The sequence below is a fragment of the Trachinotus anak genome, unplaced genomic scaffold, assembly GCF_046630095.1.
Source record: "Trachinotus anak isolate AG129_WGS33_773 ecotype Australia unplaced genomic scaffold, CSIRO_AGI_Tana_v1 ptg000004l, whole genome shotgun sequence".
Lineage (NCBI taxonomy): Eukaryota > Metazoa > Chordata > Actinopteri > Carangiformes > Carangidae > Trachinotus > Trachinotus anak.
This window is the reverse complement of record NW_027273855.1, coordinates 10,295,485-10,308,000: the sequence shown is the minus strand read 5'-3', so window position 1 is coordinate 10,308,000 and position 12,516 is coordinate 10,295,485. Positions and strand designations below refer to the sequence as shown.

The 12,516-nt window shown below is 39.0% G+C and overlaps 2 protein-coding genes across 2 annotated transcripts; one reads left to right on the top strand and one right to left on the bottom strand.

Moving 5' to 3' along the window:
* Positions 1 to 2,622: 2,622 nt before the first annotated feature.
* On the bottom strand, positions 2,623 to 4,681 carry LOC139619926 (uncharacterized). The gene is made up of 5 exons (XM_071474992.1): positions 4,400 to 4,681; positions 4,157 to 4,228; positions 3,908 to 3,991; positions 3,688 to 3,819; positions 2,623 to 3,606 (listed from the first exon to the last, which is right to left on the bottom strand). Exons 1-5 carry the CDS (start codon positions 4,635 to 4,637, stop codon positions 3,323 to 3,325), a joined length of 810 nt encoding a protein of 269 aa, XP_071331093.1. The 5' UTR covers positions 4,638 to 4,681; the 3' UTR covers positions 2,623 to 3,322.
* Positions 4,682 to 7,116: 2,435 nt separating this feature from the next.
* Positions 7,117 to 11,452, top strand: tprg1l (tumor protein p63 regulated 1-like). Its single transcript, XM_071475774.1, has 6 exons — positions 7,117 to 7,507; positions 7,763 to 7,854; positions 8,145 to 8,195; positions 8,336 to 8,461; positions 8,708 to 8,861; positions 9,482 to 11,452. Exons 1-6 carry the CDS (start codon positions 7,280 to 7,282, stop codon positions 9,674 to 9,676), a joined length of 846 nt encoding a protein of 281 aa, XP_071331875.1. The 5' UTR covers positions 7,117 to 7,279; the 3' UTR covers positions 9,677 to 11,452.
* The last annotated feature ends 1,064 nt before the right edge of the window (positions 11,453 to 12,516 follow it).

Below are 12,516 nucleotides of genomic sequence, written 5' to 3'. Positions count from 1 at the left end.
CTGAGATTCCAACACTCAGGAGTAGGCAGAGATAACTGGTTAAGGTTAGAGTAAACTTGGGGTCATGTTAGACATATAAAGACACAACTCTGACTCTGCTAGATTAGTTTTGAGTCTTACCTTCTCCATTTCTCTTTCGAGCCTCCACCTGTTATTCTGTGACATTTGATCTGGCTTTCATGGCGATCAGTTCTCCTGACTGTGCTGAAAAAAGTGACAACATGACAACAATAGTCAACAGTTTAAATTACTTCAACTTCACTGTCACAGAGGTGGCTTATAACCTCTAATTAAACTAGACTTGACCATCCTCTGGTTTGGACCAACAACTGCCAATCCAATTCCTGCACAGGTTCCTGGGGGAATGTGCCAAGAAGGGGCTGTGATGTGTTTTGGAGAACATGCTGATTTGAAGTAGTTTATGATCACATTTACTCTTTTAACATGTTTTAAAATTATTTTTGACAGTTAATGTTTAATATTAATCAATTAGATAAAAGATAAATTATTGCTGTTCTCAAATATTAAAGTTAGTATAAAGTTAGTTTGAGTTTACCTTCTTCATGTCATTTTCATTACAAATTAACAGGTGAAATGATGTTCTCTACACAATACCTGGAAATTCTTGCTTCAATTCAATTCAATTCAATTTTATTTGTATAGTGCCAAATCATAATATACATTATCTCAAGGCACTTTACAGGGTAAGGTCAAGACCTTACTTTGTTACAGAGAAAAACCCAACAGTTCCCACAAAGAGCAAGCGCTTGGCGACAGGGGGGAGGAAAAACTCCCTTTTAACAGGAAGAAACCTCCAACAGAACCGGGCTCAGGGTGGGCGGCCGTCTGCCTCGACCGGTTGGGTTTAGGAGAAGATAAATTCTTCCTCTGCCTCTCAAACTCAGTTTTCTGCAACTCTAGTTCTTTCAGAGTAGCTGGTTGTGCTTGAATAGATAAATAAATTCCTGTATGTTAGTTTTTATTTTACTGCACCATCAATTTCCTTGGACTTTGGACCAAAACAAGCAATAGGAAATACTTTTTGATTCAAAAAACAATACAAGAATTAATGTAAATTGTTGTGTTACTATCTTCACTAGGTGCATGAGGAACGGTAATACAGTTACCACACACCGCCCACACAAAACACTTTCACCCACACAAAAATATCTACACAATTACTCCACATATGAATTTCTGTAAAGACGTTTGAGGTCCCCAGAGAATAAATCCATATGACTTCATCAGGACATTTTTAGGTCAGGGAAATGTTTTCTCATTTCTTTCTTTATCTTTATTTAAACCTGAGGGTCATTGAAGGCAAGGCCCTCATTTACAATGACATCGAGAAAATCCAAATAATAAAAAGATACAAGGTAAAAGAGAAACAATCTGTTGTTCAATGAACAGGTTGCCAGAAAGAATTGATACGTGTGTATCAACTTCTGTGATCTCTTTTTTACCTACCACCAGCATCAGGTCAATATTTATGACAAAAACCACATCAGTGTCAGCTGTACTTTGTGCTGTACAGCTGTATTGGTGCTAATTAGCACCAATACTAATTAGTATTGGTGCTAGTATTGGGGGGGGGGGGGTTGGCTGAAAAGGGCTGTTGCTGTTGGAAACCTGACATGTTGTGTGTACATCAAGATAAACAACAAAGTTACATAAAAGTTTATCTGCAAAATAGTTAAGTATAGCATTACAATATTCTACAAAAACCTCCTAGTTCTTGCTTAATCCGACACATAACATAACATAACATGACATGACATGACATGACATGACATGACATGACATGACATGACATGACATGACATGACATGACATGACATGACATGACATGACATAACATAACATAACATAACATAACACTCACTATGTAATTTTAAGACTACCAATTACTTTTAATTTCCACAATATGGATTATCAAATGACAACAGATAGGTCAGTCAAAGAATGTAAACACTGAATAACTCGAAGGAATGAAGAGACGACAAAATAAAACATTATCATCTCCAACTGTTCAAACATTAATTACATATTCAGATATAGTGAGATCCTTCAGGTTGTTAATTGGCTGATATAAGCCAAAAATTACAAGAAACCGTAATAAAGAGCAGTTTTCTCTCTCTGCTTCCTAAATAAATCACTCAGGGTGATTGATTTATTGAGTCTGGCTGTTGAAGAGCAACAAAACAGTGCTACAATAACATCCACTGGCAGCCTGCAGCAGTCAACTGTGCAATTTATATGATCTCATTTTTCCTCACTGACAGTAACAAGTCTAACCTAAAACCAAAGTCAAGTGCTGAGTCATAAAGTCATAATATGACACAGTGTGGAGCTTCTCATCTGAAAATGGATCAAGGTTACTGTGTTGATTGAGTTTGTAATCTCAACAACATCTCTGACAACAGCAGTTTAAAATATGCAGGTGGAGAGAAAAATTACTGAGTACCACAGTCACTTTAAATTACAGTATAATTACTTACTGTGCATAAAAAGTTTATGTTGTGTAGTAGGTCTAACCATTGTTTAACAGTAAAAAGATTTTTTTAAGAGGACACTTTTTAACACCATGTGCTGAGGTAAATCCAACAGATTGTACTGCAATGATATGTTTATGATTTTATTAAACGTGAGGCAATACTAATATAATATATTTAATATGTACAAATGATTATTGCTGCTAAGCTTTATCTTCCACATTTCATATACAGGACAAATACTGTAAATGACACTTTAATTTGCAGGCACTGATACAGTCCTGTATGTCAAGATACTTAGATACTTACAAAATAAAATAAAAAAAGCACAGCAGCTGTATTGTGCATTCAACAGAATAGAGGGAATATTTTCTCTCGCATGAACAACACATAACAATTCAAGTTTTCTCTTGAACAAAGTAAAAAACAGTGTGAAGACCCAGACAGTAAAGGTGAGATGGTTTGGTTGGCTTCTGTGGTCCAAGGATCAAGTAAATAGTTCCTGGTGCTGATATGGATCCAGGTGAAGATACAGGATATCATTTGGAGATAGATCACACTGTTTTTGAACATTTCCACAATTTTGTCATGAAATTCTACACTTTCTTAATCTCATGTTAATGTTAAAATTTGCCACATATATTCCACCACTGGTGATCACTGTGTATTTCGAAGCAAATCCAGAAAGAGATGCAAGTGGAGTGGAGGGAGTGTTTCTTATTTAAAAAAATAATTGTTGTTGTTGTGTGGCATTGTCAATCAGCTGCACAAGCATATAAAGGGAAAATACACCACTATCATACAGCTGAGGATAAAGGACTGTTTCCCTCTCACATGGTGAAAAGCAGATGACCACTGAATGTGCTATGGTGATTCTCATTGTCAAACATCCTTGAGTTAACCCACAGACGCAAAAACACAACATCTCCGACCTCTAATAGCAGTGTGACGCCATTAGCAGAACTCCCATAATGGGATGTCTGATGCTCATATGCAATAAAAATATGCTGTCCATTCTTCACCAACACAGCACCTGAAGGATGTGAAGGATGTCCATGTGCACCTATGTAGAACTCAAAGTGGTAGGCTCCTCTCACTGGTGCAATGAAAAAACCTGTGGGATATTTGTGTCAGCAAATGTAAGTGGAGAATTATCATCCTGGAAGTAATGATTTAAATTTGTGAATTTGAGTACCTGTGTTTGGGTTGTAGGCATTTCCAATATTTGCAACAACATGTCTGAAGACCAGAGCAGTGTGTGTGTTAAATGGTCCCACTGTTCCTGAGCCTGAAGCCAGCAGCGAGGCTGAGAAGGCCACCTGCTTGACTGAGAAAGAAATATACTCACTTTAAAGTTGCTGATGTTACAGAAATTTGCTGGTTATTATAATGAGCTTGTTTTGGAATTTGCAAACCTTCTCTCTCTCTCTTCAGAGCCTCCACCTGATTTTCTGTCAAATTTGTCCTAGCTTTAATTGTGGTCAGGTCTCCTGACTGTGCTGAAATCAAATTAATAAAAAGAAGTGGCAATGAGAAATAAACAACAATCTGACATTTACAATTATTTATCATAACTGTTTTCCTGAAGGTTTGGCTTTTGGTGTTCATATTGTTTTTAATATATCATTCTGATATATAAATATTGTTCATTGCTAAATATATACCTTGGACCTGTTGCTTCAGCTCGTCCAGATGAGTCTTTTGCAACTCAAGCTCTCTCAGTTGAGCTGCTTGTGCTAAAAAATAAAAAAAAAAGATTAAATGATAAGACATAGTACTGGCAAACATTTTGGTCCTTTGTGTATGAACTGCTGTGGCATTTTATTATAAAAATCTCCTGTAACAAAGCTTTGGGTCCCAATCTCATTACTTGTCTCATTCTCTCACTGTCTGACATATTACTGTACCTTCATTCTCTCTCTGTAAGTGCCTTATCTCCACCCTCTGTTCAGCCAACAAGGCGCTCATCTCTCTCAGCACAGCATGGATGTCTTGAGTACAGGTCCGTTGGTGGTCAGAGGCATTTGCTGGTTCCCTTCCCTGGGATTCAGTTTGCTTTCCATGTGGAATAATTTCGTTGTCAGACTCTGTTTGAAGCTGAGCGGTGGAGAGAGAGCAGACCAGCAGCAACAGTGGGAAGATCATTGTCACCTCCGTTCTCAGACTGGCAGTCTGTGCAGTTCAGCTTTGTAGTTTCTGTACTAATCTCAGCCTTAAATAGTGTCTTATCCTGATCAATCATTACCAGAAACTGATTATCAGAAACACGTGAAGATCTGTCAGATAGGATTTATTACTTAGGACTTGGAATCTACAAAAAACAAAATGAAAAAACAGCACACATATATAAATGCTGTATTAGTACCTGTATGATGGAATGTAGCACCTAGTCCTTGCTTAATCCTACACATAACATAACATAACATAACATAACATAACATAACATAACATAACATAACATAACATAACATAACATAACATAACATAACATAACATAACATAACATAACATAACATAACTCCCATTATGTAATTTTAGGAGTTGCTATAACTTTTAATTACCACAATGTGGATTATCAAATGTTAAAACCATTGCTTAAAGTCGCCTTATGGCTGATAACAGAAAGGTTAGTCATTCTCATTGAAATTAAAGAATAACTGGCTGAGATAAGCTAAGATTTACAAGAAACAAAATAAACTGCATGTCTGGCTTTTGAAGGGCAACAACACAATGCTATAAAAACATCCACTGACAAGCTGCAGCAGTCAACTGTGCAATTTATGTGATCTCAGTCTCATTTTTCCTCACTGATATTAACAAACATGCAAATGTTTAAGATTTGTATTAAAAACTACTTCTCATTACAGTTAAAGCTTTGTCCTCTTAAATTTTATTTGTTTATGGTTGATGTTGGTTTATTGTATAGGATCATTCAACTCTTCCACCACAACCCTGAAAGAGTTTGTAACGATCTGCAGTGCTGACTCAAGGTCAACATGAGCCCCCACTAGAGGACTAGATGGGACTGTTATATTAAATTATAATCTTCAGTTTTCATTTTGGGCGGCCAGGATGTAGAATTCTTCACCACTGAAAATCAAAGAATGTAGTATTAGTTGTAAACAATTTAAATCTAGTTTCAATAAGTGGCCAATGTTAATGCAACAATAACTGAGCAGATACTGAGTATATTACTTAGCATAAACATCAATGCTTGTTGATAAGGTGAATGCTGATGGAAATTACTGTCTAGCTATATCTGGTGCAATACATGTACTGTGTACTATGTTACAACCCCTGGTTTACAGATGGTGTTCTCAGCTGTATTACTGCCCTCTGGTGATGGAGTCATGAGACCCTATCATGAAAACACCAAGCTGATCTTGAAACTCTTCACTGCAATCATCACAAATACCTGCAACCTCAAGAGAGGTAGTCAATTACACAGTCTATTAAATGAATAATAACAAAAAGGATGGCAATTTTCTATATTTTCATTATCAATAAATCCCATGAAAGGCTGAAACCAAGACTGAAGTGATTTATCTGATATGTCTGTGTAGTCAGTGTCTGATTTAGCTTCTTCTTCTGTGCCATAGAGCTCTACTGTTGTCCAAAAACTATCTAAGACATATCAGTGAGCCACTGGGTTACATGTTTCCTCATTATGATGAGAATAACAACTGTATTTTGAGTTAATCCCACACACACCCTCCTACTGAATACCTAGCAGTGTGCCAGATGTGTATCAATCTGCATCTGAAAACAGTCCGCTCCAAATGTACTATTTACTGCGCCCAGCTGTTTTATAACATAGAGCAAAAATCTTTGACAATCCATATTCCCAACAGCGTCAGTGTTGCTATCACTTGCTATGCACTCGCTTGCAGAGCAGACAGATACTAATTTCCACACCAATCTTAGCATGAATATGCCATAATACTACTGTGCAACATGTGTTGTGCTTTAAACTGCGACAATGCTCTTGCCCATAAAATAGCGATAAGTAGAAGAACATCTTATAGATGATAAACAATTACAGATTAATCATTAGCTACAGTATGTACTCAAGGAAACACTCCTTCAATGTTCAACCAAGGTGTGGGTGTTTTTTGTGGTGAGTTTGGTTTAGTTGGTGAGCCTTATAAACACGAAAAGCTTATAGAAAGCCTACAGAATAATTCTTAACATCTTATTTCCAGTCAACTACTTCATTGTACCACTTGCAGCCATTTCTCCCGCCTCGTTGGCAATAAATATAAGTGTAGAGTCCTCAAGGACTTTATTTATCTGCAAGCAAACTAGGATTGGATAACACTTCTATCTTAAAACTTACATTTTAAGTTTTAGAAAGTGGGTGAAAATTGTTTGTAGTGTATTAGATTAAAGCCAATAAAACACAGAAACAGACTAGGGCCAGGCAGTTTAAATAGGGGGACATCATAATCACATGACAATAGCGGCTTAATGAGATGCATATAATCAAATTAACGCCGGATTTAAGGTGATCTTATCATCATAGCACTGATAACAATGAAGACTGGGTTCTTCCACTCTGAAACACCTGTTCCTGTGATTAGCTGGCTCAATAACATTATGTCCCTTTAAGAGGAAGGAAATTAAAGGGGGGGGGGGAGTGAAGCAAGAAGGTACCACTTCCTCATAGCCCTCACAATCAAAACATTATTCGTGCGCAATGGGTGAGTCTGCATCCTCGAAGGCACATCTTCTAATCTAAGACTTGGCGCACATTGCCGCGAAGCTCCTCGAAAAGCGTTTGTTGCACCATGCTTCAGCTCAACGACACGGTGGAGCCAGAGAGTCCGGGCGCTGCGGTTCTCCACCCTGCAGACACCGAGGAGGGGGTCGAGGTTGCCTTCACGCCACCGGAGGCCGAGCGAAGCCTGGGACACGGAGCGTCCGTGGCCTGCTGCCCCCCGTTACAAACGCTGACGCCTTTTCATGTGCACAACCCCACAGTGCAAGCGAAAGTGAAGGACTATTTCGTGTTCAGGGTAAGTCGCTCTAGAGCAGATAGCAGTTAGCGTTAGTCGGCACTTCGGCAGGTTAATTTGTAATCAGAATACGTATACGTATACCTTCAAAACAACCCCCTTCAGTGCTCTTACGGTCTTGAAGGTGTTTGTGGTAAATAAACGCTTACGTGGAGTATTATAGTATATCGCTGAAGCTTCAACCAGAGCATCACGGGGAGGAAGGGTGCTCTGAGATGAAGCTGATGACTGACGGTTGTGTGATGCTGATCTCAGCCAGGTACCATTGAGCAGGCTGTGAGCGACATCAGGACTGTGGCACTCCCTTCTGAGGATGGAGAGGTGCTCAGCGTCTGGCTGTTAGCTGAGTGAGTATCCCAGCAGCATGTGACTGTTTTATCGTCAGGCTAAACCATGAGGCATCTGTTTGGATGAGCTGCTGTGTGCACCGCGGGGTTCATTGTACTTACGAATAAACTGACGGACACCTCAGTTGGACACTTATTATGGTTACTTATAAAGAAATGGATGCAAAACGATTGCAAAACGATTTTTCATCTGCATCTTCAAGTTATTATTCTGTATACTTCTAAATGTTTAAGGCATTGCTTCAGAAAAGTAACTGTCATTTTTGTCTTTTTATGTGGGACTTCTACAGAATTGACCACTGGAACAATGACAAGGAGAGACTTGTGCTTATAACTGATAGGTAAGTGGGATATGTATATATATATATATATATATATATATATATATATATATATATATATATATAATTTTATTTAAATTTTCTTCTGCCTCATAATTTGAGGAAACACACAATTTGACATCCTTTGGTTGTGTTGGCAGGTCACTGCTGGTGTGCAAATACGACTTCATCAACCTGTTGTGTCAGCAGGTCATCAGGATCTCTCTCAACGCTGTAGACACAATCTCAGTGGGCGAGTTTGAGTTCCCACCCAAATCCCTAAACAAGTAAGTCAGCAAACAGCAAACTTGTATTCACTCCAAGTATATTAATGACAGTGCTATGAATAGGACTCCACTCCAGCCACTACAGAAACGTTTAGAAAATGATGTACAGGAAAGAAAAAAACTAATGAGGAAACACAGAATGAGGAAATAAAATAAATAATTGGAAGAATACACAGTATGGTGCACTGCTGGCTCATGTAGCTGGCTGATCCCATTACACTGCTGTTGTGCTTTTTTTGTATGTAGGAGAGAAGGCTACGGGATTCGTGTCCAGTGGGACAAACGTCCTCGGGCCTCGTTCTTTAACCGCTGGAACCCCTGGTCTACAGATATGCCCTACGCCACTTTCACAGAGCACCCCATGGCCCATGCTGATGAGAAGGTGGCCTCTCTCTGCCAGGTATAATCCCTGTAACTAAATAAGGCTAAAATTGCATTTTGAGTAATTAATCTAATGGATTATTTGACATTTTGAAAACATTCAGGATTCACAGCTTGAAATGTAAAGCATTTTTGTGTTGGCCTTACTTTACAACACAGACATTGGTGACCAGTGGTGCTGCAGTTCACTCATGCACAGAAAGCAGCAAACATGGCCATGCAATCACAGTCCAGCTGAAAACAATACTGATTAAAGCTTTAAAGACTAAATTCATGCCATGAGAGAAAGCTAGTTATTCATATTATTTAAATCAGTGTAGTCCTGATTCTATTTATGAACAATTATTGTCAGAGCTATTTGTGTTTTTACCTATTGGTATGGCAACAGTACCTATAGGGACATTTTCTCATTTGGAGCCATTGGCATTTCTACATGTAATAAACAGACCTTATTTGACTATAAATTCTCAATCACAGGTATTATTCTACACTTTAATGCAACTCTAGGTGATGTTGCTTTCATTCTGGACATCTTAGTTAATAGAAATATATACTGTATTCTATGTTAAAAAAGTAGAATTGATTGAAAGTTCGGGAGGGGTGTTCAGTTTTAAGTTGTTTTTCTTCTACTATGCCAAGTTGGACAACTTTAGGACACAGCTGGTGCAGGCAGTGAAGAAAGCCCATAAGGAGCACCCCATCCCCGGTCGGGCTAATGGTGTCCTGATCCTGGAGAGACCCCTGCTCATTGAGACCTATCTAGGCATTATGTCCTTCATCAACAATGAGGCCAAGTTGGGCTACTCCATGACCCGTGGCAAGATCGGCTTCTAAAAGCCACAGTTTCTCCAAATTACAAGAGTTAAACCAATGTGTCTGTGTTACACTGCACTGTCTGAGGGAAGCTGACGCTCCACTACAGTGTAATACGCAACCAATCAGTATGTGTAAGTTGACCCATGAGATGTCCACGCCTCCTTAAGTTGGTGTCACAGACAAGTGGTCAGCCTACTGTAGGTAAATGATGCGCAGCACTGCATGGACTGTCTACTCATTTGTTTTTAGTCCGTCCCAGTCCCTTTCTATCAAAGAGCTGCTCACAGATCTGCCATTCCTGCGTGGGCCCTTGGGAGTGAATGCCCATGTGACGTAAGTTGGAGAGAAAGGACACAGCTCTTGCATCAATTCATCAACGCTGTACTTATTCTAGATTGAACTATCACGCTTCTTGTGGTTTCATGCTCCTTGTTTAACCAGTCACTGACAGACTGTCAAAACTAATGTAATGTTTAGATTTTGTTTCATATTTGCTACATTAATATGGCTTGAAATGAAGGATTATATTATTCAGATTATAGGGCCATAGGGTATGAATGGAATAGCATCTGATGGATTGAGTGTAATGGTCATGTGACAGGATCATTGTAATAAACGTTGCTAATATGGAAACTGTTACAGGATCTTCACTGCTACGCTGAAAAGCTCTGGGCTCAGCTGGTTACTTGTGGTAAAATAGCTGGGGTACACTTTTCAGCATGTTGTGACCTTCCTCTCATATTGGTCAATGTTGTGCTCCCTATGCTTTGATTTGCCTAAATTATGTCTTTGCTCAGAGTAGGGAGCCGCTGTACCACTTGGAAAAATTTTACTAGCTATTTTAGCTAAAATGGTCTTGTTACGGATGTTTTATGCAACATGGACTTGTAAACCATGACTTCATGTTTGTTTTTAAGTTGCCTTCATGGTTCTTCAACTCGCATTTGTTTTAGGTATACATTTGCACAAAATTAAATACATGCAAACAAAGCTTTGTATCAGTTAATTAACCGCGTACTGTATGTATCTTGTGAATAGGATTTAGGTGATTTTCTTAAACTGCAACCTATATCATTGTGCTACCAAAGTTAACACCATATTTTCATGCTCAACAATGCCAATGAATAATTGTGTCCTAAAATGCCTTTTTCTGGTCTTACCATGTGCATGTTCCCTGCACTTTCAGTTTGCATGAAAGATGTTTTTTTTAAAAAGGAATAATAACAAATTTGTAAATACTAATACAGTTTTATTTCTCTGCAGTTACTTTGATGGAGTTTACACATGAATGATTCTTGAAAATTAATATTTTATTGCCAGTTCCAAAGTATTTTATTTAGGGGTTTTAAGAGGGATGAACTAATTATTACAAACCTGTGGAGGGTTACTTTTTGTTCTAGATATTTGTAGCACAGTAGCCACAATGGTGAATAATAAATGCCTACATATACTTGTCAGGGCCTCAGCTCTGGTTGTTGTAAAGAAGTACATTTACATTATGTTCCTGCTGTCCAGGACTGCAACAAAGTGGTTAGGTTACAGTTCAAGTGGCTGTTAACTTTAGGTTTTTAAATGGGACAGCATACAAACAAACAATGCCTTGTAGCCAAGTAATATGGTCCTAATATGTTTAGTCCTGCATGTTGATTTGTTTGGATTTCTACTGGCATTTGAGTTAAGTCATAGCAGGTAACAACTATTTCATTCTACCAGTAATAATGCAGTATTTGCAGATTAAAGATAATGTCACTCATGAAGAATAAAGAACTGCTTTAAAGTGACTCGCTAAAAAAACCTGTATTGTGTCATTTTTCCACCGAGCAGATCCAACACCACAAACACAAGCACTGGGGACTGTATTTGTTGTGAAGCTTCATTTGTTTTAAATCTTAAACTATTCTCACTAAAACAGCTGCATGGATTGCACTGTTTTCTGCAGGTTACACAAATAGTTTTGAAAAACAGTAAAGTTTGGGTTTTTCTCGGTAGCTCACCTGGAAGAGTGCATACCATTAAGGCTCGTCCTAGCCGCAGGTGCCTGGGGTTCGAGTTTAACAAGTGGCCCTTTGCTGCATGTCATCCCCTCCCTCTCTCACTGCAACTAAACTTACCGGCCACTTTATTAGGTACACCTTGCTAGAACCGGATTGGACCCCTTTTGCCTTCAGAACTGCCTTAAGTCTTCGTGGCATAGATTCAACAAGGTGCTGGAAACATTCCTCAGAGATTTTGGTCCATATTGACATGATAGCATCACGCAGTTGCTGCAAATTTGTCGGCTGCACATCCATGATGCAAATCTCTCTTCCACCACATCCCATAGTTGCTCTATTGGATTGAGATCTGGTGACTGTGGAGGCCATTTGGGTATAATGAACTCATCGTCATGTTCAGGAAAATAATTTGAGAAGATTTGAGCTTTGTGACGTGGCATGTTATGCTGCTGGAAGCAGCCAAGAAGATGGGTACACTGTGGTCATAAAATGATGGACATGGTCAGCAACAATACTCAGGCATGCTGTGGTGTTTAAACGATGCTCAGTTGGTACTTAGGGGCCCAAAGTGTGCCAAGAAAATATCTCCCACACCATTACACCACCACCAGCAGCCTAAACCATTGATGCAAGGCTGGATGGATCCATACTCTCACACCAAACTCTGACCCTACCATCTGAATGTTGTGTGAATTGTAGCCTCAGTTTCCTGTTCTTAGCTGACAGGCGTGGCACCTGGTGTGGTCTTCTGCTGCTGTGGCCCATCCGCTTCAAGGGTCGACGTGTTGTGCGTTCAGAGTGTTGCCTTCCTATCAGATCCAAGCAGTCTGGCCATTCTACTCTGACATCAAGGCATTTTTGCCC

Coding starts and splice junctions, on each gene's coding strand:
- LOC139619926 (XM_071474992.1), bottom strand. CDS start 4,637: ATGATCTTCCCACTGTTGCTGCTGGTCTGCTCTCTCTCCACCGCTCAG. Junction 4,229..4,399: donor CTTACAGAGAGAGAATGAAG/GTACAGTAATAT, acceptor TTTATTTTTTAG/CACAAGCAGCTCAACTGAGA. Junction 3,992..4,156: donor GCTGAAGCAACAGGTCCAAG/GTATATATTTAG, acceptor ATTTGATTTCAG/CACAGTCAGGAGACCTGACC.
- tprg1l (XM_071475774.1), top strand. CDS start 7,280: ATGCTTCAGCTCAACGACACGGTGGAGCCAGAGAGTCCGGGCGCTGCG. Junction 8,196..8,335: donor CTTGTGCTTATAACTGATAG/GTAAGTGGGATA, acceptor TTGTGTTGGCAG/GTCACTGCTGGTGTGCAAAT. Junction 8,462..8,707: donor CCACCCAAATCCCTAAACAA/GTAAGTCAGCAA, acceptor TTTTGTATGTAG/GAGAGAAGGCTACGGGATTC.